Raw genomic sequence first — 26,647 nt, forward strand, 5'->3', positions numbered from 1 at the left:
TCTGAGGTCCCTATCTGCTTCAAGAAGACTACCTTCATCCTGGTACCGAAGCAAAACCAAGCAGCGTGCCTTAATGACTATCGGCCGGTGGCTCTGATATTCATCATTATGAAGTGCTTCGAAAGGTCAGTCATGGCACAAATCAATTCCAGCCTCCCGGACTATCTGGATCCACTACAGTTTGCCTACCGCCGCAACAGGTCCACAGCAGACACCATTTCCCTGGCCCTGTACTCAACCCTGCAACACGTAGATTACAAGGACACCAATGTCAGACTCCTATTTGTTGACTACAGCTCAGCCTTCAACACTCTTCTTCCCATGAAACTCATCTCCAAACTCCGTGGCCTGGGTCTCGGCACCTCCCTCTGCAACTGGATCCTGAACTTCCTAACTCACAGACCACAATCAGTAAGGATAGTCAACAACACCTCCTCCACGATCGTCCTCAACACCGGTGCCCCACAAGGCTGTGTTCTCAGCCCCCTATGATACTCTTATACACCTATGACTGTGCGGCAAAATTCCCCTCCAATTCGATTTTCAAGTTTGCTGACGACACCCCAGTACTGGGTCGGATCTCAAACAATGATGAGACAGAGAACCTGGTGAACTGGTGCAGCAACAATAATCTCTCCCTCAATGTCAACAAAACAAAGGAGATTGTCATCGACTTCAGGAAGCGTAAAGAAGAACATGCCCATGTCGTCATCAATGGGGACGAAGTAGAAAGCGTCAAGAGCTTCAGGTTTTTAGGTGTCCGGATCACCAACAACCTGTCCTGGTCCCCCCATGTTGACACTATAGTTAAGAAAGCTCACCAACGCCTCTACTTTCTCAGAAGACTAAGGAAATTTGGCGTGTCAGCTACGACTCTCACCAACTTTTACAGATGCACCATAGAAAGCATTCTTTCTGGTTGTATCACAGCTTGGTATGGCTCCTGCTCTGCCCAAGACCGCAAGGATCTACAAAAGGTCGTGAATGTGCCCAATCCATCACACAAACCAGCCTCCCATCCATTGACTCTGTCTACACTTCCCGCCGCGTCGGCAAAGCAGCCGGCATAATTAAGGACCCCACGCACCCCGGACATTCTCTCTTCTACCTTCTTCCTTTAGGAAAAAGATACAAAAGTCTGAGGTCACGTACCAACCGACTTGAGAACAGCTTCTTCCCTGCTGCTGCCAGACTTTTGAATGGACCTACCTTGCATTAAGCTGATCTTTCTCTGCATCCTAGCTGTGACTGTAACACTACATTCTGCACTCTCTCCTTTCCTTCTCTATGAACGGTATGTTTTGTCTGTATAGCGAGCAAGAAACAATACTTTTCACTGTATGATAATACATGTGACAATAATAAATTATTATTGGAGGATGCGGAAAGTCTGCAGAGAGATTTGGATAGGCTGAGCGAGTGGGCGAGGATCTGGCAGATGGAATAGACATTGGCAAATGTGAGAAAAATTACATTGTGCGACTGTGCAGAGGGACCTGGGAGTCCTTGTGCACGAATCGCAAAAACTCAGTCTGCAGCTACAGCAGGTAATCAAGGTGGTGAGTGGAATGTTGGCCTTTATCGCGAGGGGGATAGAATATAAAAGCAGGGAGGTCTTGATACAACTATACAAGGCACTGGTGAGGCCGCAACTGGAGTACTGTGGGCAGTTTTGGTCCCCTTGTTTGCGAAAGGATATATTGGCCTTGGAGGGAGTGCAGAGAAGATGCACCAGGTTGATACCAGAGATTAGGGGTGTAGCTTATGAGGAGAGATTGATCAGATTGGGTCTGTACTCGTTGGAGTTTAGAAGGCTGAGGGGTGATCTTCTCGAGACGTATAAGATAATGAAGGGGCTGGATAGGGTAGAGGTGGAGACATTCTTTCCACTTAGAAGGGAAACCAGAACTCGAGGGCACAGCCTCAAAATAAGTGGGGGCCGGTTTAGAACAGAGTTGAGGGGGAACTTCTTCTCTCAGAGGGTAGTGAATCTCTGGAATTCTCTGCCCATTGAAGTGGTGGAGGCTACCTCGTTGAATATGTTTAAATCATGGAGTAGATAGATTTCTGATCGCTAAGGGAATTAAGGGATATGGGGAGCAGGCGGGTAAGTGGAACTGATTCGCTTCAGATCAGGCATGATCTTGTTGAATGGCGGGGCAGGCTCGAGGGGCTAGATGGCCTACTCCTGCTCCTATTTCTTATGTTCTTAAATCGAATCAGATGGAGAAATTTCATTGGTCTGTGGAATTCTCTACCACAGAAAGCACTGGAGGCTGGGTCATTTCATAAAGATGTGGAGATGCCGGCATTGGACTTGGATAAACACAGTAAGAAGTTTAACAACACCAGGTTAAAGTCCAACAGGTTTATTTGGTAGCAAAAGCCACTTCCCGGTGTGGCTCTTTCTACCAAATAAGCCTGTTGGACTTTAACCTGGTGTCATTTAATAAATTCAAGGCTGAGTTAGACTATTTTTTATCTGAGGGAGGCAGTCAGCATAATAGAATTAATCAGATGAGCCACGAGTTTATTGAATGACAGAGCAAGGTCAATGGGCTGAATGGCCTACTCCTGACGCTAACACACTGATGTTCTCAGGATGTCCACAGTCTCTGCAGCAGCTCCGTTCACCAGGGCCTGTCAATCAATCACACAATCATTTTCTCTCCTGGGGACCGGGACCCCGAAGCCCCGCCCCCTCTCTGTTGCGTCACCAAGAGGGCCACGCATGCGCTCCGCTCCTTGCTGGACCAAGATGGCGGCCATTAACCTGGGCCTGCTCCAAGAAAAAAATCCCCAAAGCAGCAAACCCGGGACCCGCAGGGTCTTATTCGGGCCTTCGGCTTTCAGCAAGTGTTTGTGAAGCCTCCGATCCCTCCCCACCCCGACTCCCGGCTAATTCCTCCCTCCGCCCCACTGATTCTCACCAGCTGAAGAAAAGCGTCTGCCGCACACAAGCATCCGAACAAGTGACACTGCGCATGCTCTAGATGCAGCATGGAGCCTGCGCACTGGTCTCTTGTGAAGGAAATCAGGCACTTTCAAACCCACGGGGAATGCTGGGTAACAACAGGGCCATTGAAAAACCAAATAGCAACAGAAAATGGATTTGTTACTAATTGAGATCAATTAATAAAAATATTAAAATAAATTATTGGTTTTAGTATTGTCACGTGTTAGTATATGGTGAAAAATATTGTTTCTCACGTGCTATACAGATAAATTGTGAATTCTGTGAATTGTGAATGTGTCTATTGTGAATGGGCACTCTGCTGTGCTCCATTTCTCGAAACCATGCATGCAGCACAGGAGCACAGTGGGTAGCACTGCTGCCTCACAGCACCAGGCACCCGGGTTCAATTCCGGCCTCGTTTCACTGTCCATATGGAATTTGCACGCTTTCCCTGTGTCTGCGTGGGTTTCGTCCGGTTTCCTCCCACACTCCAAAGATGTGTGAGTTAGGCTGATTGGCCCTGCTGAATTGCCCTATCGTGTCAGGGGACCAGAAGTTGTAATGTGCACAGGGTAGGACAAAGAACAACAAAGAACAGTACAGTACAGGAAACAGGCCCTTCGGCCCTCCAAGCCCATGCCGCTCCTTGGTCCAACTAGACCAATCGTTTGTATCCCTCCATTCCCAGGCTCATGTGACTATCCAGGTAAGTCTTAAACGATGTCAGCGTGTCTGCCTCCACCACCCTACAGGACCTGGCTGGGATTGGTGTCAGTGCAGGTTCAATGAGTTAAATGGCCTCCTTCTGCAGTGTAGGTATGAAAATACTGCTATCGTCTGGAACAATGGAGAGTTTTTCAAGTTTTTTCCTTCTAGTTCCCCTGACTCTCATTCTCAGAAGATGCAGACACTGGCTGGGTTCAAAAATCAGAATTAGTAGTTCCTCTGTCATTACTACTTTATTTGTGATTATTACTTTGTTGTGTCTATTACTTGATTCCCTATGATGTGGAGATGCTGGCATTGGACTGGGGTGGGCACAGTAAAAAGTCTCACACTACCGGGTTAAAGTCCAACAGGTTTATTTGGAATCATGAGCTTCCAGAGCGCTGCTCCTTCATCAGGTGAGTGATGAAGGAGCAGCACTCCAAAAGCTCATGATGCCAAATAAACCTGTTAGACTTTAACTTGGTGTTGTGAGACTTGATTCCCTATGACAGTAGTATCATTACTAAAAATCCGCCGCAACAGTTAACACAGAAATCTGAGGGCATTGTCATCACAGCCTTTCAAACCATTAATAATAGAATCATCAGATATTCGGTTGTAATTCTCTCTATGAAAATCTCTCTGGCAAAATAAATATGGCTTCTCCACAGTAGAAAGGAAATCATTCACTCATCAATCCAAGCTCAGAATGCATGGGGATATTGCTGGTAAGTGTCCAGGACAAATTGCTATTTGTAAGATGAAGGTACATCAGCAGCAGGAGTTAGTGAAGAGGGTGATGGTAATAACTAGGCAAACTGACTCAGCAGGAAAGCTGCTCTAAAGGAGATTCCATAGGATCCACCCAAAACACAATCGTTGGCACCAGTACGACAGATTCCAGTTAAACCTGACTGGTGTCGGTGCAGGTTCAATGAGTTAAATGGCCTCCTTCTGCAGTGTAGGTATGAAAATACTGCTATCTTCTGGAACAATGGAGAGTTTTTCAAGTTTTTTCCTTCTGACCCTGACGTGAGTATGGCCAAAGATACCACACACCATAGGAAAGCCTTTCCCTCATCCCTCATAGCAAGTAAGAACTCATCCATCCTACATGATGAGGTTTTCTGTCACAAGGATGTGATGTGTATCACAAAGATGGTTAAAACCTTTTTTAGTTACATGGATTACATACATTGTTGTTGGATCATAGCTTGGTATATTTCTGTTTTGAGTCCTCGATATTATATCCAGGTTGTGTATCTCACCAGGCTTCCACACCCCATCATTACTCTACAGACTCATGGCCAGTTTCTTCAGAATCTCCAACAAATCTTCACATTCCCCCTGCTACAGACAGTGGAAAAGATGGATCCTGCCCATCTCAACACCTCCAGGGAGAAACTCCCACACAGTACACTAACTGTTCAATGTGAAATGAAGTAATGTTAAAAACATTGTTATAAAATGAGGCCAGGTGGCAAATTGGGAAGGTACATTTGATGTTCCAGATAGATTGGGGAAAAGCAAAACTTATCTTAGCAAATTGGAAATGAGGGAAGAAAACACACCATGAAGGCCAGTGAAAAGGTCAGGAAACTGGATGGAGAATAAACGCAATGAAGTTACTGTGAAAATCTCCTAATCACCACACTCCACCGCTTGTTCGGGTACACTAAGGGAGAATTTAGCATGGCCAATGCACCAAACCAGCACATCTTTTTGGACTGTGGGAGGAAACCGGAGCACCCGGAGGAAACCCAAGCAGAAAAGGGGAGAACATGCAGATTCTGCAAACAGTGACCCTGATTTTATCAACAGGGACAAGATGTGGATGGTAGTCATGATCCTGGACTGTGTCCAGGCTGAAGTTCTGTTCTTGCCATACGATCCCCACGCAGATTGCCTTTCTGAGCTCCAGACAGGTGATAAACACTCTGGTGTCGATTTTGTCTTGCCATCCTATGTCTCAAAACAAAGCTGGATTATTTCACATTTATTCAAAATATTAAACTGTAGCAAAGTTAAAGTGGTGATTCGCATCAGAAAGAAAATTTGACTCTCTGAACAAACATGGTTCAATCCTGGATATGATTAAAAGCAGCAGTGACAGCTGAAGCCAATCTCTGCAGTCACTTGTGAACTTGCTGCTGTCAACACAGGTTAGAAGAATGGATGAATACTTTCCCACACATGGAGCCAGTGAATGACCTCTGCAGTGTCAATTAATTGGTGTTTCAGCACTTCACATCTGCTTTTAACTTTCTTCTCACATTCAGATCATTTAAAATGTCTTCTCACATTCAGATCATTTAAAATGACTCTTTTCAGTGTGAACAAGTTGATGTTCAATGAGACAGTATGACTGAGCAAATCCCAGATTAGGGTTTGGAATACACGGCCTGAGAGTGTGATGGAGGCAGGTTCAGTTGATGCATTCAAAAGGGAATTAAGAATGTTCCCAATTGTGGGGGAGTCCAAACGTAGGGGTCGTAGTTTGAGGACAAGGGGTAAACCTTTTCGGACTGAGGTGAGGAGAAATTTCTTCACCCAGAGGGTGGTGAATGTGTGGAATTCCTGATCACAGAATGTAGTTGAGGCCAAAATGTTGTCTGATTTCAAGAAGAAATTAGATATAGCTCTCGGGGCCAAAGGCATCAAGGGATGTGGCGGGGGGGGGGGGGGGGGGGGGGTGGAGGTTAGATCAGGATATTGAATTCGATGATCAGCCATGATCAAATTGAATGGCACAGTAGGTTCGAAGGGCTGAATGGTCTACTCCTGCTTCTAGTTTCTATGTTATCTGAAAAGGAAGAATGTGCAGGATTACAGGGAGAAGGCGGGAGAATGGAATTAGGCGAGTTGTTCATTCGGAGAGCTGGTGCACACATGATGGGCCAAATGGCCTCCTGCATCAAAACTATTTGGTGATTCTGGTGAAATCCTTAAAAACTGTAATTGCTGGAACAAAACTCAGCAGGTTCAGCAGCATCTGTGCAGAGAGAGAAACAGAGTTAACATTTCAGGTCTGTGACCTTTCCTGTGAACTGGGGAAAGCCAGAAATGTAACAGGTTTGGAGAAAGGGGCGGGTGGGACAGGGACTAAAGGAAGGGTGGAAGACAGGAGAGATTGAATGAGAGAAAAGTGAATCACCCCCAGAGCCAAAGGGAATGGAGATGGAGCGAGAGAAGAAAGAGGGAAACAGAAGCTGTGTCTGGAGCAGGGGGGCTGCCGACTGAAAGAAAGAAAAATGAAACAATCAAAGAAAAAGAAACAGAACGGGCTGAGAGTTTACTCTCTGAAACTGTTGGACTGAATGTTGGGTCCAGAAGGCTGTAAAGTGTGGAGGGGATGGGTCAGTGGGAGGATCTTCTCCTGGACCTGCTCTAGACCCTGGTTAGAACAGTAATCCAGGGTGGGTGGGGCTGAAGGGGGTGGCGGGGGTCACTCTGACAGATCTTCTGTGGTCTTGTCTGTGCCCAGGTGACCCTGGAGAGGGAGATTCTATCGGGGGTTTGTTGCTGATTAGTTTGATTTAATCACAAGTTTGGGGAAACGAGAGGAAAGAATGTTCCAGAGAAACTGGAATTGTCTATTCTGAATTTCTATCCTGCACTGATAGTGACACTGACACTGTCAACTCTTTTTACAGGGGATTAGAAGGGGAGGATTTACTGATAGAAAACTCAGATCAAACATCTGACAGTCACTCATTTCATCAGGACCTGAATTTCACAGACGTTTGGCACAGAAGGCCATTTGGCCCATCGTGTCTGTGTCTGCTCCCCAAGTGAGCATTAAGGCATAGTGCCATTCTCCTGCCTTTTCCCCATGCTAGTGAATTTCATAAGCTATCCAGCTCTTGGCTCCCCCAAGAGACCAAATGAAGATTTTCGGAGTCTAAAATTGCCCTTTATTCAAGTTAAAGCAGGGTAAACTGGTTTCCGCACACATGGCGACAGACTGCCAGAACAAAGGAATACTATTGCAATCATACCTTTAGGATCAACTACAGGTAATTAACATACACAGATTGAAATTGTACACTGATTTAAAGGTACTCACTATCCAATCACAACTAATAGTTCTGATTACTTCATTTGTTTCCCACAGTGATGTTTAACCAATTACAGCAACTCTCCCCTTGCCTAATTGAAATATCCAATTATCAACAGGGCACGTACACATAGCTACATCATCAATAAACACATGTCTATGGTCCTTGACGATCTGGCACCCTGAGTGCTGACATATGACTTCTATCAAAACACTGCAGTCTTGGGCTGTTATCTGAAAGCAGTGATGTTGTAGTTACAGCCTCTTGTGGCCTATCAAAGCCCCCTTGTCTATTGTTTGTGCAGCTGTGCCTTGCAGCTCCAGCAGTTTCCCAGGAACTTTGCTGCATTGAATGATTTTTAACCCTTTCACCATCTATTAGTCCAGTGGACCTTCTCCGAACCATTTCTTACGCATTTACATCCTTTCTTAAATAAGGAGACCAATAATACTCCAGATGTGACCTCACCAGTGTTCTGTATAACCGAAGAATAACATCCCTTCTTTTGTAATTAATTCTCCTCACAATAAACAATAACATTCTATTAACTTTCCTGATTACTTGCTGCACCTGCCTTTTCTGATTCATGCACAAGGACACCCAGATCCCTCTAAATCTCTCACTGTTTAGACAATATTCTTTGTATTTATACTTCCTGCCAAAATGGACAATTTCGCATTTACCCACATTATACTACATTTGCCAGTTCTTTGCCCACTCACTTAACCTATGTCCCTTTGTAGCCTCCTCACATCCTCTTCACAACTTATTTTACTAATTATTTTATATCATCAGCAAATTTAGCAACCATACATTCAGTACCTTCATCCAAGTCATTGAAATAAATGGTAAAAAGATTCCAGCATTGAACCCAGTGGCACACCGCTCATCACATCCAGCCAACTAGAAAAATTCCTCTTTATGCCAACTCTCTTCTTCCTGTTAGTCATAGAGTTATACAACACAGAAAAAGGCCATTCGACCCATCATTTCTATGCTGGTCAAAGACAAATCATCAAACTATTCTAATCCCATTTCCCAGAACTTGGACCGTTGCCTTGCATGTCTTGGTATCGCAAATGCACTTCTAAATAAGCAACAAAGAAAATTACAGCACAGGAATAGGCGCCTCAGCCCTCCAAGCCTGCACCGACCATGTTGCCTCACTGAACTAAAACCCCCTACCCTTCTGGGGGTCATATCCCTCTCTTCCCATCCTATTCATGTATTTGTCCAGATGCCCCTTAAAAGTCACTATCGTATCTGCTTCCACTATCTCCCCTGGCAGCGAGTTCCAGGCACCCACCACCCTCTGAGTAAAAGAACTTGCCTCGTACATCTCCTTTAAACCTTGCCCCTCGCACCTTAAACCTATGCTCCCGAGTAATTTGACTCTTCCACCCTGGGAAACTAACTATCCACTCTGTCAATGCCCCTACTAATCTTGTAGACTTCTATCAGATCGCCCCTCAACCTCTGTCTTTCCAGTGAGAACAAACCAAGTTTCTCCAACCTCTCCTCATAGCTAATGCCCTCCATACCAGGCAACATCCTGGTAAATCTTTTCTGTACCCTCTCCAAAGCTGCCACATCTTTCTGGTAGCGTGGCGACCAGAATTGAACACTAGATTTCAAGTGCGGTGTAACTAAGGTTCTATAAAGCTGCAACATGACTTGCCAATTTTTAAACTCAACACCCCAGCCGATGAAGGCAAGCATGCCCTGTGCCTTCTTGACTACTTTCTCCACCTGCATTGCCACTTTCAGTGACCTGTGTACCTGTACACCCAGATCCCTCTGCCTAGCAATACTCTTACGGTTTCTGCCATTTATTGTATATTTCCTGTCTTTATTAGACCTTCCAAAATGCATTACCTCACATTTGTCCAGATTAAACTCCACCTGCCATCTCTCTGCCCAAGTCTCCAACCGATGTATATCCTGCTGTATCCCCTGATGGTCCTCATCACTATCCGCAATTCCACCAACCTTTGTGTCGACCGCAAACTTATCAAACCAGTTACATTTTCCTCCAAATCATTGATATATATTACAAACAGCAAAGGTCCCAGCACTGATCCCTGAGGAACGCCACTGGTCACAGCCCTCCATTCAGAAACGCACTCTTCCACTGCTACCCTCTGTCTTCTTTGACCAAGCCAGTTTTGTATCCATCTTGCCAGCTCACCTCTGATCCCATGCGACTTCACCTTCTGCACAAGTCTGCCATGAGGGACCTTGTCAAAGGCCTTACTGAAGTCCATGTGGACAACATCCACTGCCCTACCCTCATCAACCATCTTCGTCACTTCCTCCAAAAACTCGATCAAGTTAGTGAGACATGACCTCCCCTTCACAAAACCATGTTGCCTCTCACTAATACATCCACTTATTTCCAAGTGGGAGTAAATCCTGTCTCGAAGAATACTGCCCAATAATTTCCCTATCACTGAAGCAAGGCTCACTGGCCTGTAATTACCTGATTATTCTTGCTACCCTTCTTAGACAAAGGAACAACATTGGCTATTCTCCAATCCTCTGGGACCTCCCTGTAAAAAGTCTCACAACACCAGGTTAAAGTCCAACAGGTTTATTTGGTAGCAAAAGCCACTAGCTTTCGGAGCGCTCGCTGCTCCTTCGTCAGGTGAGTGGGAGATGTGTTCACAAACAGGGCATATAAAGACACAAACTCAATTTACAAAATAACGGTTGGAATGCAAGTCTTTACAGGTAATCAAGTCTCAAAGGTACAGACAATGTGAGTGGAGAGAGCGTTAAGCACAGGTTAAAGAGATGTGTATTGTCTCCAGACAGGACAGTTAGTGTGATTTTGCAAGCCCAGGTAAGTCGTGGGGGTTACAGATAGTGTGACATGAACCCAAGATCCCGGTTGAGGCCGTCCTCATGTGTGTGGAACTTACCAAGCATTCTCCAACGCTTGGTAAGCGTTCCCCAAGGCGGCCTTCACGACACACGACAACACAGAGTCGCTGAGCAGAGACTGATAGCCAAGTTCGCACACAAGAGGACTAACTGTCCTGGCTGGAGACAATACATATCTCTTGAACCTGTGCTTAGCCCTCTCTCCACTCACATTGTCTGCACCTTTAAGACTTGATTACCTGTAAAGACTCGCATTCCAACCATTATTTTGTAAATTGTGTCTTTATATGCCCTGTTTGTGAACAGAACTCCCACTTACCTGATGAAGGAGCAGCACTGCGAAAGCTAGTGGCTTTTGTTACCAAATAAACCTGTTGGACTTTAACTTGGTGTTGTGAGACTTATTGTGTTTACCCCAATCCAACACTGGCATCTCCACATTTTGGAAATATATCGCCGTTCCTTCACAGTCGCTGGGTCAAAATCCTGGAATTCCCTCCCTATCAGCAGGGTGGATGTACCTGCACAACATGGACGGCAGTGGGTTCAGGTCCCATACATCACAAAGGTGGACACTCCTGCGCCCCCTACAAACATGGCGATCGCACCTGCACCCTGCTGCACATTGCCCCTTACAAAGATGCCGGCCGCACATGCGCACTGATAGACATTGCCACCAACAGATTGGCGGCCGTCAGCCCAGGCCCAACACGACAAGTTGCGCCTCCAATTTGGTACCAACAGGGCGCCCGAGAAGTTATTTTCCGAAGTTTGGGTTGAACAACATGTTTACGAAGCCTCTCCACCCACCCGCCACATTCATCGCTCTCCGCGCGCCGCCCTCTACCTTGAACTGATCTCGGCTCCGAGTTAAAACCGTCCGTCCACCGCCATTACCCACACTGCGCATGCTTCAGACCCCTCCCCTATTCACTCTGGTTGGAGGACCAGCCGCTCCTGCTCGGTCCCCCAGCCCCGCCCCCTTTTCCTAGTGGTCCAGAGCTGCCGTCAATCAGTCCCCGGGCATTGTGACGTTGGGCATGCGCAGTGCGGCTCATGTCCAGGGACAGGCGCTTGTTTGTCTGATCTTCAGGCGGGAAGGAGGCGGATAAGCGGAGGCAGCGTTAGGGGCAGTGGGTGGGAGGGGAGGCTCCACACACCCAGTGGAGGCTTCAACACCCCCAATAAGGAACTAGCGGCACCGCCTCAACACCCAACACAACGGCAGCTGCAGCGCTTTCTCCCGGGGCCAGGCCCCACTGGACAAATGTGGCTTCAGGAAGGAAATGCAGCAATGGGTTTGATTTGATTTATTGTCACATGTACTGGGATACAGTGAAAAGTATTGTTTCTTGCGCGGTATACAGATAAGTCATACTGTTCATAGAGTACATAGGGGAGTAGGAAAGGAGAGAGTGCAGAATATAGTGTTACAGTTACAGACAGGGTGAAGAGAAAGATCAGCTTAATATGAGGTAGGTCCATTCAAAAGGAGCAGGCTTTGGAGAGGGTACAGAAAAGATTTACCAGGATGTTGCCTGGTGTGGAGGACATTAGCTATGAGGAGAGGTTGGAGAAACTTGGTTTGTTCTCACTGGAACAACGGAGGTTGAGGGGTGAACTGATAGAATTCTACAAGATTATGAGGGGCGTGGACAGAGTGGATAGTCAGAAGCTTTTTCCCAGGATGGAAGAGTCAATTACTAGGGGGCATAGGTTTAAGGTGTGAGGGGCGAGGTTTAATGGAGATGTTTGAGGCAAGTTTTTTACACAGTCATAGTCATAGAGGTTTACAGCATGGAAACAGGTCCTTTGGCCAACTTGTCCATTAAGAAGTCTCACAACACCAGGTTAAAGTCCAACAGGTTTATTTGGTAGCAAATACCTGGTATTTGCTACCAAATAAACCTGTTGGACTTTAACCTGGTGTTGTGAGACTTCTTACTGTGCTTACCCCAGTCCAACGCTGGCATCTCCACATCACAACTTGTCCATGCCACCCTTTTTTAAAAAACTTCTAAGCTAATCCCAATTGCCCGCATTTGGCCCATATCCCTCTATGCCCATTGTGCCCATGTAACTATCTAAATGCTTTTTAAAAGACAAAATTGTACCGGCCTCTACTCCTAAGTCTGGCAGCTTGTTCCAGACACTCACCACCCTCTGTGTGAAAAAATTGCCCCTCTGGACACTTTTGTATCTCTCCCCTCTCTCCTTAAACCTATGCCCTCTAGTTTTAGACTCCCCTACCTTTGGGGAAAGATATTGACTATCGAGCTGATCTGTGCCCCTCATTGTTTTATAGACCTCTACAAGATCAACCCTCAGCCTCCGACGCTCCAGAGAAAAAAGTCCCAGTCTATCCAGTCTCTCCTTATAACTCAATCCATCAAGTCCTGGTCGCATCCTAGTAAATCTTTTCTGCACTCTTTCTAGTTTAATAATATCCTTTCTATAATAGGGTGACCAGAATTACACACAGTATTCCAAGTGTGGCCTTACCAATGTCTTGTACAACTTCAACAAAACATTCCAACTCCTGTATTCAGTGTTCTGACCGATGAAACCAAGCATGCCGAATCCCTTCTTCACCACTCTGTCCATCTGTGACTCAATTTTCAAGGAGCTATGAACATGTACCCCAAGATCTCTTTGTTCTGTAACTCTCCCCAACGCCCTACCATTAACTGAGTAAGTCCTGCCCTGGTTCAATCTACCAAAATGCATCACCTCGCATTTGTCTAAATTAAACTCCACCCGCAAGTGGTTCTGATGTTACAGAAAAATAACTTGGCAATAATAGTCAATTACAGCAAATCAGAAACCAGGAATGTTTCTAATCCTTCATTGACGGACATATTTGCCAATTAAATCTGAGCTTTTTGCCCTTTCGCATTCGATGAAAAATTGACTGCTGCTAATCCTTTATTTGCATAGCATATCCCCATATCTCGCCTTTGGTATTTGCTATGGAGAAATCTGGTCTTGCTCACCCTCTGATGAAGGCCGAAAAGCAGAATGTTCTGGGGCCTACGTCGGTGAAGATTAGCCTGTTCATGCTGAAATAGCAGACACTGACTCCTTTGAAGGTCTGCAAGCCGATAAACATTTTCACTCGCTGTTGAAGAGAAGGCAGGAAACTTTAATCTGAGCATTTCCACATAGTCAGCCCTGCTTCGTGCATGTGTTAGAGTGGGCCAAGGCTGAGGCAGCTGTCCTATATATATTTATAGAGAGAGAATAGACTAACATTCGAGTCTGGATGACCCTTTGTCAGAACTCTGATGAAGGGCCATCCAGACTTTAAATGTTGGCTCCATTCTCTCTCCACAGATGCTGTCAGACCTGCTGACATTTTCCAGCATTCTCTGTTTTTGTTTCAGATTCCAGCATCCGCAATATTTTGCTTTTATATGTATTTATATATCCAAATGTGCTATGTTAACAAAATGGACAGTTACTAACCGAAGTATAAAGCATTATGTGATTTAGCTGACTTGACCATAATCCTATAGTTATTCAGTCATTAAAGACACAGTCATGGAGCATTAAACTTGCTGAGCAGGGCCCCTTGTATCAACACACAGGCAGCTGCTTTGTGAGACTGCGAGCAGAACAGACAAGTCAGAGATAAGAGTGTCTTGAGAAGAGAGATTCATTGTGAAGGATCAGGGACAGTTGATAAGATGTAGGAATTCTATGATTCTAATGAACATTCTTTCCTCTCTCATTCCCCAACAGCTGTAAATCTCCATCCCACACACTCTCCCTCCATTCTCACTCTGCTGTATCTAATATTCACCCTCCCAATTCTCCTGAAGGTGCTGATTGAGGCTGATTGACAGATCCATGCTCACTGCTTCCTCTCCACCACACACAAATCATAAGAAACAGGAGCTGCAGTTGGCCATTCAGCCCATCGAACTGCCTCAACCATTCATTGAGAATTGGCTGATCTACCGCAGCATCATTTCCCACGCTATCCCCCAGATAGAGAGAGAATAGAGCCAATGTTTCGAGTCTGGAGAGAGGAAAGAATGTTCCATAGAAACTAGAATTGTGTGTTCTGAATTTCTATCCTGCACTGACACTGATGATCTCTGTAAACTTGTTTTACAGGATACTGAAAGAGGAATCACAGGCCGAAATCTCAAACGTCACATCTAGATCTGACAGTCATATTCCTTGGGACCTGAATATTATCGGCCTTTGTATCTTGAAGGAGAAATTGTTGTCTGGGCTGTCAGTTTGAAAAGATTTCAAATGTCAGTGTGACTGGAAAAGCAGCAACACACTGCCACACTAGAGTGAGAGTGTTCCAGTGCCCTGACTAAAGAGCTTTAACCAGTTACACAGCCTGAATAAATATCACACCATTCACAGCGGGGAGAGACTGTACCCGTGTTCTGTGTGTGGACAAGGCTTCAACTGATTGTCCACCCAAGAGAGAGGCAAGGACACCTGCACCATGGAGAAACCATGGAAATGTGCGGACTGTGGGAAGAGATACGGAGCCCCTTCAGAGCTGGAAGTTCATCGGCGCAGCCACACTGGGGAGAAGCCATTCATCTGCTCTCAGTGTGAGAAGGGATTCAGTCAGTTATCCAACCTGCAGAGACACCAGCGAGTTCACACTGGGGAGAGACTGTTCACCTGCTCTCAGTGTGAGAAGGGATTCAGTCAGTTATCTGGCCTGCAGGCACACCAGCGAGTTCACACTGGGGAGAGGCCGTTCACCTGCTCTCAGTGTGGGAAGGGATTCACTGATTTATCCACCCTGCTGACACACCAGCGAGTTCACACTGGGGAGAGACCGTTCACCTGCCCTCAGTGTGGGAAAGGGTTCAGTCGATTATCTAACCTGCAGATGCACCTGCGTGTTCACACTGGGGAGAGGCCGTTCACCTGCTCTCAGTGTGAGAAGGGATTCAGTCAGTTATCCAGCCTGCTGACACACCAGCGAGTTCACACTGGGGAGAGGCCATTCACCTGCTCTCAGTGTGGGAAGGGATTCACTGATTTATCCACCCTGCGTAGACACCAGCGAGTTCACACTGGGGAGAGGCCGTTCACCTGCTCTCAGTGTGGGAAGGGGTTCAGTCAATTATCTGACCTGCAGATACACCAGCGAGTTCACACTGGGGAGAGGCCGTTCACCTGCTCTCAGTGTGGGAAGGGATTCAAAGTTTCATCCCGGCTGCTGAGACACCAAAAAGTTCATGAATGATTCCAGGGGTTGGATTCTGCTGTTATTGTTTCTGCTCTCAATTACACCCAGGACTGCATTTTGTTCATTCTCACAGTTGGTCAATGGGGAGGGGCGGAGGGTTTCTTTCTGCTGGACTGGCCGGTCTCATGACTTTGCCCCCAGTGGGCTGATGCTCTTTGAGCCTCGTTGCGAATACCTGGTTTCAGATTTCACAAGGATCACAGAGTGACAGGGTGTGAGGAAGTTCAGAGAGGGCAATGGACAGCAGGGCGGTGGCCATCTTTATAGGGGGCAATGGGCAACAGGACGCATGTGCAGCCGCCACCTCTATAGGAGGCAGTGGGCATTGATTCCAGAAGTTAGTTCCTGGCCTCCAGAATTGGTCCCTTTCCATTAAGCCACAGAAACATTGAATTATTGCACTACAGAAAATGACTAACCAGTCACGCATGTGCTGGTTCTCTGCAAGGAAATCAGCTCATCCCACTACCCTGTCTTTTCACTAACAAGACCAACAGAAAATATTTCCCATCCCCAATTACCTGTGGAGAAGATTATGTTTTATCTTCTTGATCAGCTGCAGTCCATGTGGTGAAGGTGCTCCCCTTTAGGTCAAGAGTTACAGGCTATTCACCCAGTGATGAAGAAGGGACAGTGATACATCTCCAAATCAATAATTACAATGTGTATTTATACAGCATCTTTCATGTACTGGAACTTCTGAGGCATTTCTCAGGTGTGATATAAAGCAACATTTGACATAGAGTCATGTGAGCAGACATGAGGGTGGATGGGTAAAGGCTTGGTTAAAGAGGTAGTTTTAATGAGTATCTTAAAGGGGGGAAGGATGATAGAGAGGGGGAGCAGTTTAGGGGGAAATTCCAAAGATTATGGCCTTGGTAACTGGGAGTGCGGACACGTATGATGGAGTGATTAAAACTGTGAATGCTGAGGAAGCCGGAATGAAAGGAATGCAGAGATATTGGAGGGTTGTGAGGCGAGAGGAGATTACAGAGATAGGGAGGGGTGAAACCATGGAGGGACTTGAGAACAAGGATGAGAAATTTAAAATGTTGATTCGTAAACAGGAGCCTTTGTAGCACAGGGGTGATGGGTGAACAAGATCTGGAATGAGTAAACACGTGGGCAGCAGAATTGTGATGACCTCAAGTTAATAGACAGGTTGAGTGAGGGAGACCGGCCAGGGGTGTGTTAGAATTATTAAGTCTAATGGTAACAAGCACTCAGATCCTGCATGGATCAGCTGGCCGGGGTATTCGCAGACATCATCAACCTCTCTTTACAACAATCTGAGGTCCTATCTGCTTCAAGAAGATGACCATCATCCCGGTACCAAAGAAAAGCCAAGCAGCGTGCCTTAATGACTTCCATCCGGTGGGTCTAACATCCATCATTATGAAGTGCTTCGAAAGGTTAGTCATGGCACGAATCAATTCCAGCCTCTCGGACTGCCTGGATCCAATACAGTTCGCCTACCGCCCAACAAGTCCACAGCAGATGCCAATTCCTTGGCCCTGCACTCAACCATGGAACACCTAGATTACAAAGACACCTATGTCAGACTCCTATTTATTGACTACAGTTCAGCCTTCAACATCATTATCCCCACGAAACTCACCTCCAAACTCCGTGGCCTGGGCTTGGCACCTTCCTCTGCAACTGGATCCTGAACTTCCTAACCAACAGACCACAATCAGTAAGGATAGGCAACAACACCTCCTCCATGATCATCCTCAACACCGATGCCCCACAAGGCTGTGTTCTCAGCCCTTACTATACTCCTTATACACCTATGATTGTGTGGCCAAATTTCCCTCCAACTCGATTTTCAAGTTTGCTGGTGACACCACCGTAGTGGGTCGGATCTCCAACAATGACGAGACAGAGAACAGGAATGAGATAGAGAATCTGGTGAAATGGTGCGGCAACAATAATCTCTCCCTCAATGTCAACAAAATGAAGGAGATTGCCATCGACTTAAGGAAACATAGTGGAGAACGTGTCCTGTCTACATCAACGGGGATGAAGTAGAAATGGTCGAAAGCTTCATGTTTTTAGGTGCCCAGATCATTAACAACCTGTCCTGGTCCCCCCAAGCCAACACTATAGTTAAGAAAGCCCACCAACGCCTCTACTTTCTCAGAAGACTAAGGAAAACCTCACGGGATCCAGGGTGAGGTAGCTAAATGGATACAAAATTGGCTTGATGACAGAAACCAGAGGGTGGTTGTAAAGGGTTGTTTTTCAAACTGGAGACCTGTGACCAGCGGAGTGCCTCAAGTACCGGTGCTGGGTCCACTGTTATTTGTCATTTATATTAATGATTTGGATGAGAATATAGGAGGCGTGGTTTGTAAGTTTGCAGATGACACCAAGATTGGTGGCATAGTGGACAGTGAAGAAGGTTATCTCGGATTGCAACGGGATCTTGATCAATTAGGTCAGTGAGCTGACGAATGGCAGATGGAGTTTAATTTAGATAAATGTGAGGTATTGAATTTTGGTCGATTGAACCAGGGCAGGACTTACTCAGTTAATGGTAGGCCATTGGGGAGAGTTACAGAACAAAGAGATCCAGAGGTACAGATTCATAGCTCATTGACAGTGGAGTCACAGGAGGACAGAGTGGTGAAGAAGGCATTCATCATGCTTGGTTTCATTGGTCAGAACATTGAATACAGGAGTTGTTGAAGTTGGACACGACATTGGTAAGGCCACACTTGGAATACTGTGTTCAGTTCTGGTCACCCTATTATAGAAAGGATATTATTAAACTAGAAGAGTGCAGAAGAGATTTACTGGGATGCTACCGGGACTTGATGGTTTGAGTTATAAGGAGAGGCTGGATAGACTGGGACTTTTTTTCTCTGGAGCATAGAAGACTGAGGGGTGATTTTATAGAGGTCTATAAAATAATGAGAGGCATCAATCAGCTGGATAGTCAATATCTTTTCCCAAAGGTAGGGGAGTCTAAAACTAGACGGCATAGGTTTAAGGTGAGAGGGGAGAGATACAAAAGGATCTAGAGGGGCAAAGTGTCTGGAACAAGCTGCCAGAGGTAGTAGTAGAGGTGGGTACAATTTTGTCTTTTAAAAAACGTTTAGACGGTTACATGGGTAAGATGGGTACAGAGGGATATGGGCCAAATGCGGGCAATTGGGACTAGCTTGGGGGTTTAAAAAAAAAGCGCAGCATGGACAAGTTGGGCCTCAGGGCCTGTTTCCTTGCTGTAAACCTCTATGACTCTATGAAATTTGGCATGTTAGCTATGACTCTCTCCAACTTTTACAGAAGCACCATAGAAAGCATTAGCATCAGCTTGGTATGGCTCCTGCTCTGCCCAAGACCGCAAAGAACTACAGAAGGTCGTGAATGTAGCCCAATCCATCACTCAAACCAGCCTCCCATCCATTGACTCTGTCTACATTTCCTGCTGCCTTGCTAAAGCAGCCGGCATAATCAAGGACCCCACACACCCCGGACATTCTGTCTTTCACCTTCTTCCGTCAGGAAAAAGATACAAAAGTCTGAGGTCACGTACCGACCGACTCAAGGACAGCTTCTTCCCTGCTGCCATCAGACTTTTGAATGGACCTACGTTGCATTAAGTTGATCTTTCTCGACACCCTAGCTATGACTGTAGCACTACAGTCTCATTTCCTTCTCTATGAACGGTATGCTTTGTCTGTATAGCGCGCAGGAAACAATACTTTTCACTGTATGTTAATACATGTGACAATAATAAATCAAATCAAAACAAAACAAAGGAATGGGTGATGGTTTCAGCCGCAGATGAACTGAGAGTAGACTGGAGTTGGGTGATGTTACTGAGGTGGAACTGGTCTTGGTAATGATGTGGATTTGTGGTCAGATTCTCAGGTTGGGTGAAATATTTTGCTCTGGTTGTGGCTCAGTCTCAGACAGTTTCCGAGGAGAGGGATGGAGTCAATGGGTAGAATTTGTAGCAGAGAGCGGTGACAATAACTGCAGTTTTCCCAGGATTAAAATGGAGGAAAATTCTAGCCCAGAGCTGGAGAGCTTTTTCAGGGAATCAAAGGATTCGGGGAGGGGGTGGGAAATTGGCGCTAAAAGCAGCTCAATTTAACAATCTGCATTTCTGTTTTTGAGAGTTCTCTCTCACTCCCTTTTTTCTGTTTTAAATCAGTTTCACAGGGCATTAGAAGGGGAAGATTTGCAGTCAGGGAAACAAACCAAACATCACATCAGGATCTGAATATCATCGGGTTTTTAACATGCAAGAAAACAGCAATGTTCACAGTGTAGATAAACCGTGGAAATCTGGGGACTGTGAGCAGGGATTCAGATCCCCGTCTGAGCTGGAAACTCATCAGCCCTGTCACGCTGGGGAGAGGCCATTCACCTGCCCTGAGTGTGGGAAGGGATTCACTTGGTCATCCAACCTGTTGAGGCACCAGCGTGTTCATAATGGGCAGAAGCCATTCACCTGTCCCGAGTGTGGGAAGGGATTCACTCGATCATCTGGGCTGCAACAACACCACCGAGTTCACACAGGGGAGAGGCCATTCACCTGCTCCAAGTGTGGGAAGGGATTTACTGATTCATCCACTCTGCTGAAACATCAGCAAGTTCACACTGATGAGAGACCATTTAAATGCCTGGACTGTGGGAAGTGCTATAAAAGTTCTCAGAACCTAATGCGACATCAGCATGTTCACACTGAGGAGAGACCCTTCAGATGCTCTCACTGTGAGACTGGGTTCAGACAATCATCTGAACTCACTGCACATCAGCGAATTCACACTGGGGAGAAGCCGTTCATCTGTTTCAAATGTGGGAAGAGATTCACTCGATCATCAGGGCTTCTACAACACCATCGAGTTCACACATGGGAGAGACCTTTTAAATGTGCTGACTGTGAGAAATGCTATAAAGGTTCTGTGGACCTGATGCGCCATCAGCTTGTTCACACTGACGAGAGACCGTTCAGGTGCTCTCACTGCGGAACTGGGTTTAGACAATTATGTCAACTGACTGCACACCAGCGGGTTCACACTGGGGAGAAGCCGTTCATCTGTTTGCAGTGTGAGAAAGGATTCACTCAATCAGCCACCCTGCAGAGACACCAGCGAGTTCACACTGGGGAGAGACCATTCACCTGCTCTCAGTGTGGGAAGAGATTCACTCGCTCATCCACCCTGATGAGTCACCAGCGAGTTCACAAATAATCAGTGACTGGATTTTACTGTAAATCACATCCAGGAATGAACTATGTTCATTGACGTCCATTTCTACTGATATGTCAAGAAAATCTGAGAAATTAAAATATTTTTTGTGGGTAATTTCTGATTTTTTTTAAACGGGTGAAGTGAGTGGTAATTAGAAAAGGAGACAGAATGTCTGTGTGAATTTAAACTGTGAGGATTTTTTATGCATTTGTGGGACATGGGCGTCACTGCATGGCCAGCATTTATTGCCCATCCCCAGTTACCATCGAACTGAGTGGCTCACTAGGCCATTTCAGAAGGCAGTTGAGAGTCAGCCACAATGCTATGGCTCTGGAGTCACATGTCGGCCAGACCAGGTAAGGACAGCAGGTTTCCTTCCCCAAACAGACATTCATGGGGTGGCACAGTGGTTAACACTGTTGCCTCACAGCGCCAGGGACCCGGGTTCGATTCCCGGCTTGGGTCACTGTCTGTGTGGAGTTTGCACGTTCTCTGCGTGTCTGCATGGGTTTCCTCCGGGTGCTCCAGTTTCCTCCCACAGTCTGAAAGACATGCTGGTTCGGTGTATTGACTCGAACAAATACTGGAGTGTGGCAACCAGGGGAATTTCACAGTAACTTCACTGCACTGTTAATGTAAGCCTACTTGTGACTAATAAATAAACTTTACTTTTTGCTTTACTGAACCAAATGGTTTTTTTCTGACAATTGACAATGGTTTCATGGTCAGCAGTAGATTCTTAATTCTGATTTTTTAAATTGAATTCAATTATTTTTATTGAATTAAATGTACGAGGCAAGTTTTTTTTTACAAAGAGTGGCAGGTGCCTGGAACTCGCTGCCGGGGGAGGTAGTGGAAGCAGATATGATAGTGACTTTTAAGGGACACCTGGACAAATGCATGAATAAAAGGATATGGTCCCCAGAGGTCTTTTTAGTTCAGACGGGCAGCATAATCAGTGCAGGCTTGGAGGGCCAAAGGGCCTGTTCCTGTGCTATAATTTTCTTTTTTCTTGTTCTTTGTTCAAATTACACCACTTGCTGTGGTGGGATTTGAACCCGGTCCCCAGAACATTAGCGGAGCTTATGGATTAAGTCTAGGGATAATACCATTGGGCCATCACCTCCCACCTGGAACAAAACTGTTTTCACTACTCAGGCTCTGCTGTGATGTAATAGTCTCTATGACATCATCACAGCAGGACTGGATGACATCATCAGAGTCCATTGTTTCTGAATGATCCACATCAATAACAACAGGAAATACTCATCAAGCTGAGCACATTATCTAGGCTGACACTGCAGTCTGACATTGAGGGACTGCTGCACTCTGACACACACTGTCCTTCACATGGAGCTTGTGGCGCACTGGCCAGAACCTTCCAATCCTTATCGAGTCGTGGTGACAAAGGACAGAGTGTGTAAATGTTACATCCCTGTTCAAAAACACAGCAATTACAGAACAATCAGCTTAACATCAGCGGTGGGGAAAAGCCAATAATCTGGGACACAATCAACTGATACTTGGAAAAGTATGGATTATAATTTCCAGTATTTTGTGTTTTTAAATCTTGAAAACTTCCCTGGATCTCAAGGCTGGGAGAGACACTCTGAAAGGTATCGGGAGCTGGGACTTGTCCATGATGAGAAACAATACTTTTCACTTTATGCTAATACTTGTGACAATAATAAATCAAATTTTAAAAAATGAGTGTAACTGAAATAATCTAGAGTTAGAAAGGAGAAAAGATCCAAAAAACAGAACAGTCAGTAGCAGGACATCAATTAATCTCCTATCCTGAGAAATCAAGGATTTAACACACCGTGTGTTTGAAACAAAGCTGATTTATTTAACAGATGTCAGAATATTAAGTTCCAGGTCAGGTAGAGATTAACATCTGAAGAAATAAATGTTAATTGTCTGATTGAAGATGGTCGAGAGGAGATTGATACAGGTATTCAAGATCCTGAGGAGTTGGGCAGGTGAAATAGTGAGAAAATGTTCCCACCAAGAGAACGTCAAGAACTAGAGGGCACAGACCTACCTTAATGGGGAAAACAGAGTCAAACTGATGTGAGGAAAATTATTTTCACCTAGTGGGTGGTTGGAGTCTGGAATAAACTTCCTGTGAGAGCAGTGGAGGCAGGTTTGATCAAGGTACTCAAAAGAGAATTGGATTGTTATCTGAAAAGAAAGAGTGTGCAAGGTTACAGGGGTATGGCAGGGGAATGGGATTAAGCTCTTTCAGTGAGCCAGTGCAGACTTGATGGGCTGAATGGCCTCTTTCTGTACTGTAAAGAATCTGTGATGAGAATTCCTGAATGATGGGGAAAGATCACAAACAGTGGTTCTTAAAGGGAAACTGCAACCCCAAAAACACACTCAGCTCTAGATTGAGAATATTAACCTGCAGCCCACCTACGGGGATTATTAACATCAGCAGAAACAAACCTCAAATGTCAATGAATGTGGCTCACTCCTGGATGATTAACAGCAGCAAGTACAGCAGAATCCACTCCCTGCACTCACTCGTGAAGTCGCTGGTGTGTCACCAGGTGGGAGGAGGTAGTGAATCCCTTCCCACACTCTGAGCAGGTGAATGGTCTCTCCCCAGTGTGAAGTCGCTGATGTGCTTTGAGGCTGGATGAATGTCTGAAGCTCTTTCCACAGTCAGTGCAGCTGAACGGCCTCTCCTCAGTGTGAACTCTCTGGTGTGTCACGAGGTTGGATGAATTAATGAATCGCTTTCCACACACGGAGCAGGTGAACGGCCTCTCCCCAGTATGAATTCTCCGGTGTAATTGTAGGTTATACATCTGGACGAATCCCTTCCCACACACAGAGCAAGTGTACGGTCTCTCTCCAGTGTGAACTCGCTGGTGTAATGTTAGGCAGGATGATTGAGTAAATTCCTTCCAACACACGGGGCAGGTGAAGGGCCTCTCCCCAGTGTGGGTGCGTCGATGAGTTTCCAGTTTGGATGGGCAAGTGAATGCTTTCCCACAGTCCACACATATCCACGGTTTTTCTATGGTGTCAATATCATCATGTCTCTCCATATTGGGTGATTAGTTGAAGCCTCATCCACACAATGAACACATGCACAGATTCACATTGCTGTGAATGGTGTGATGTTTTTTCAGGCTGTGTAACTGGTTAAAGCTCTTTCCACAGTCAGTTCACTGGAAAACTCTCACTCGGGTGTGTCTCTCTCTCGGTGCTTTTCCAGTCACACTGAAGTTTGAAATATTTCCCCACACTCCACATTCAAAGGCTGATAGTGTTCAGGTGCTGGTGAATTGAGCAACTGTTAAATCTTGGTGTGAAACTTGATTCCATTTTGCTGACTGTAAATTTTCCCCTTCAAATATCCTGCAAAAGGAGTTTACAAAACTACTGTCAGTCCAGGATAGAATTCTGATCAGACAAGTCTAATTTCTAAGGAACAACTTTTCTGGTCTGGTTCCCCAAAACAGTAAATCTATGTCTCCCTCCTCCCTGAGCTCTCCCTCTCCCCTCCTCCCTGAGCTGAGGGCGGCACGGTGGGACAGTGGTTAGCACTGCTGCCTCACAGCACCAGGAACCCGAGTTTGATTCCCAGCTTGGTTCACTGTCTGTGTGGAGTTTGCAGGTTCTCCCTGTTTCTGCATTAGTTTCCTCCGGGTGCACCAGTTTCCTCCCACAGTCCAAACAGGTGTGGATTAAGTAGATTGGCAATGCTAAATTAACCCTGAGTGTTGCGGGGGAGGGGGGGGTCTCGCTAGGGTAAATGCATGGGGTAACGGTGATAGGGCCTGGGTGGGATTGTGGTCAATGCAGATTCGATGGGCCCAATGGCCTCCTTCTGCACTGTAGGATTCTATGAGATCCAAATGAAATGTTGCATTTTTTCATGCATCCTTACAACTAATTTATACAAATCACTCCAAGGCCTGTTCCTCCCCATCTCTGGAATCACCTCTCGTACTGCTCTGATTCTGGCTTCCTACACATTCCATTTTTTAATCACTCCACCATTAGTGACGAGACCTTCACTGCACAAGGATGACTTCTCAAAGAATTCCGACCATGCAGAAGGAAACCATTTGGCCCATCAAGTCTGGACCAACTCTGAATATTTTACCCCTGATCTATACCTCTAACCCACCTTACCTGCACATCTTTGTACACGAAGGGGCAATATATTCCCCTAAGCATCACATCTTTGGACGGTGGGAGAAAACCAGAGCATCCAGAGGAAACCCACAGTCACAGGGATAACGTGCAAACTCTGCACAGACAGTGACCTAAGGCTGGAATCGAACCTGAGTCCCTGGAGCTGTGAGGCAGCAGTGCTAACCACCCTGATATTAATGGTGTTATATAAATAGAAGTTGTTGTTGGCTGTAACCCTAACTTCCGGTTTTACAACAACACATTGATTTTATAACAAACTGTCTGATTTTTTTTGTCTCCAGTGGGTTATTCATTTGGTTTCACCCTCAAGAAGTATGGTGGCTGCGCATGCGTTATTCCAATTTACCTCAACAAAGATGGCGGATGCGCATGCGCTTTGCAATACTTGGTTCCCTCTAAAGATGGCGGATGTGAACTCGGGTCTGAAGCCTTCGGAAGGCCCGAGGAATTTGCTTTGCAAATTGAGGGTTTGTGGCCGACACCGGGTGTTTATAAAGCCTCACCATCCACCCGCCAACTCCATTTATGTTTCCAATTTTATTTTGGGCTCTGGATCCGCACTGGATCTTTGTAAAAATCTCCATTTAAAACCTGCTCGCTCGAGCGCCTTACCGTCTGCCGCAGGCACTGCGCATGCTCCACATCACAATGTTTGGGGACTGATTGACGGCAGCTCCGGACCAATAGGAAGAGGGGGCGGGGCTGGAAGACGGAGCGGGAGCGGTTGATCCTCCAACGAATCGGAGTGAATGAGGGGCGGGCCCAGGCTGGGAGTGGAGCATGCGCAAAGATGATAAAGCGCTGGGGAGCCTGGGAACGCACTGCGCAGGTGTGGTGTGCACAGTAAGAAGTCACAACACCAGGTTCACATCTAACAGGTTTATTTGGAATCAGGAGCTTTCGGAGCTCCGCTCCTTCATCAGGTGACTCACCCAGTCCAACACCGGCATCTCCACATCAGGTGGTGTGGGTGCACGCTCTGAGCATGCTCAGTGTCAGTCATGGTGTTGGGGAGGGTTCGGGAGGAGTTTGTGAGCACAGGATAGGAATGGAAACCACGGCTGTACTGGAAACAGCACCAACTTCTGGCCCAGGAAACAGGCCCTGGCTTTACCGCAGGGACAGCAGGTGGCTGGACATTGGGGAGGATTTGGAAACAATTTGTGGATCCGCAAACCCTTCAGAATCATTGTCAGCTCCCTGGTTTGCAGCTGCGGGGCTTCTCCCTCCCTCCCTCCCGGGAACAGGCCCAGGTTAACGGCCCCATCCTGGCTCAGCCACTGGAGGATGGTTCACATCAGAGGATGGGGGAGGGGGACAATAAATAAGAGGTTACACTTTGGCCTCAAATCAATGAGGACTCTGATCTCTGGAAAGGAAGGAAAGCCTGTGAGGTGGGCGGGGAGGATTCACAAACACCTGTTGGAGG

At 46.2% G+C, this 26,647-nt stretch overlaps 2 protein-coding genes across 2 annotated transcripts in view; one reads left to right on the forward strand and one right to left on the reverse strand.

The window, feature by feature from the left end:
* Positions 1 to 4,424: 4,424 nt before the first annotated feature.
* Positions 4,425 to 21,158, forward strand: LOC144485386 (uncharacterized). The gene is made up of 4 exons (XM_078203574.1): positions 4,425 to 4,466; positions 15,269 to 15,745; positions 20,017 to 20,694; positions 20,860 to 21,158. Exons 1-4 carry the CDS (start codon positions 4,425 to 4,427, stop codon positions 21,040 to 21,042), a joined length of 1,380 nt encoding a protein of 459 aa, XP_078059700.1. The 3' UTR covers positions 21,043 to 21,158.
* A 1,708-nt stretch (positions 21,159 to 22,866) lies between these two features.
* Positions 22,867 to 26,647, reverse strand: part of LOC144485387 (uncharacterized) — a 43,581-nt gene continuing 39,800 nt past the window's right edge. The window contains 1 exon segment of the mRNA XM_078203575.1: positions 22,867 to 24,093. Within this exon segment, the coding sequence (XP_078059701.1) occupies positions 23,568 to 24,093 (526 nt within the window). The 3' untranslated portion in view covers positions 22,867 to 23,567.

This window comes from Mustelus asterias, unplaced genomic scaffold (assembly GCF_964213995.1).
Source record: "Mustelus asterias unplaced genomic scaffold, sMusAst1.hap1.1 HAP1_SCAFFOLD_193, whole genome shotgun sequence".
NCBI classification, from domain to species: domain Eukaryota; kingdom Metazoa; phylum Chordata; class Chondrichthyes; order Carcharhiniformes; family Triakidae; genus Mustelus; species Mustelus asterias.

Excerpts from the sequence above, each read along its gene's own strand:
- LOC144485386 (XM_078203574.1), top strand. The coding sequence starts at position 4,425 with ATGAAGGTACATCAGCAGCAGGAGTTAGTGAAGAGGGTGATG. Across the intron at positions 15,746-20,016 it reads TACACCAGCGAGTTCACACT|AAGGGGAAGATTTGCAGTCA; the intron begins GGGGAGAGGCCG and ends ACAGGGCATTAG. Across the intron at positions 20,695-20,859 it reads GGCTTCTACAACACCATCGA|CGGGTTCACACTGGGGAGAA; the intron begins GTTCACACATGG and ends ACTGCACACCAG.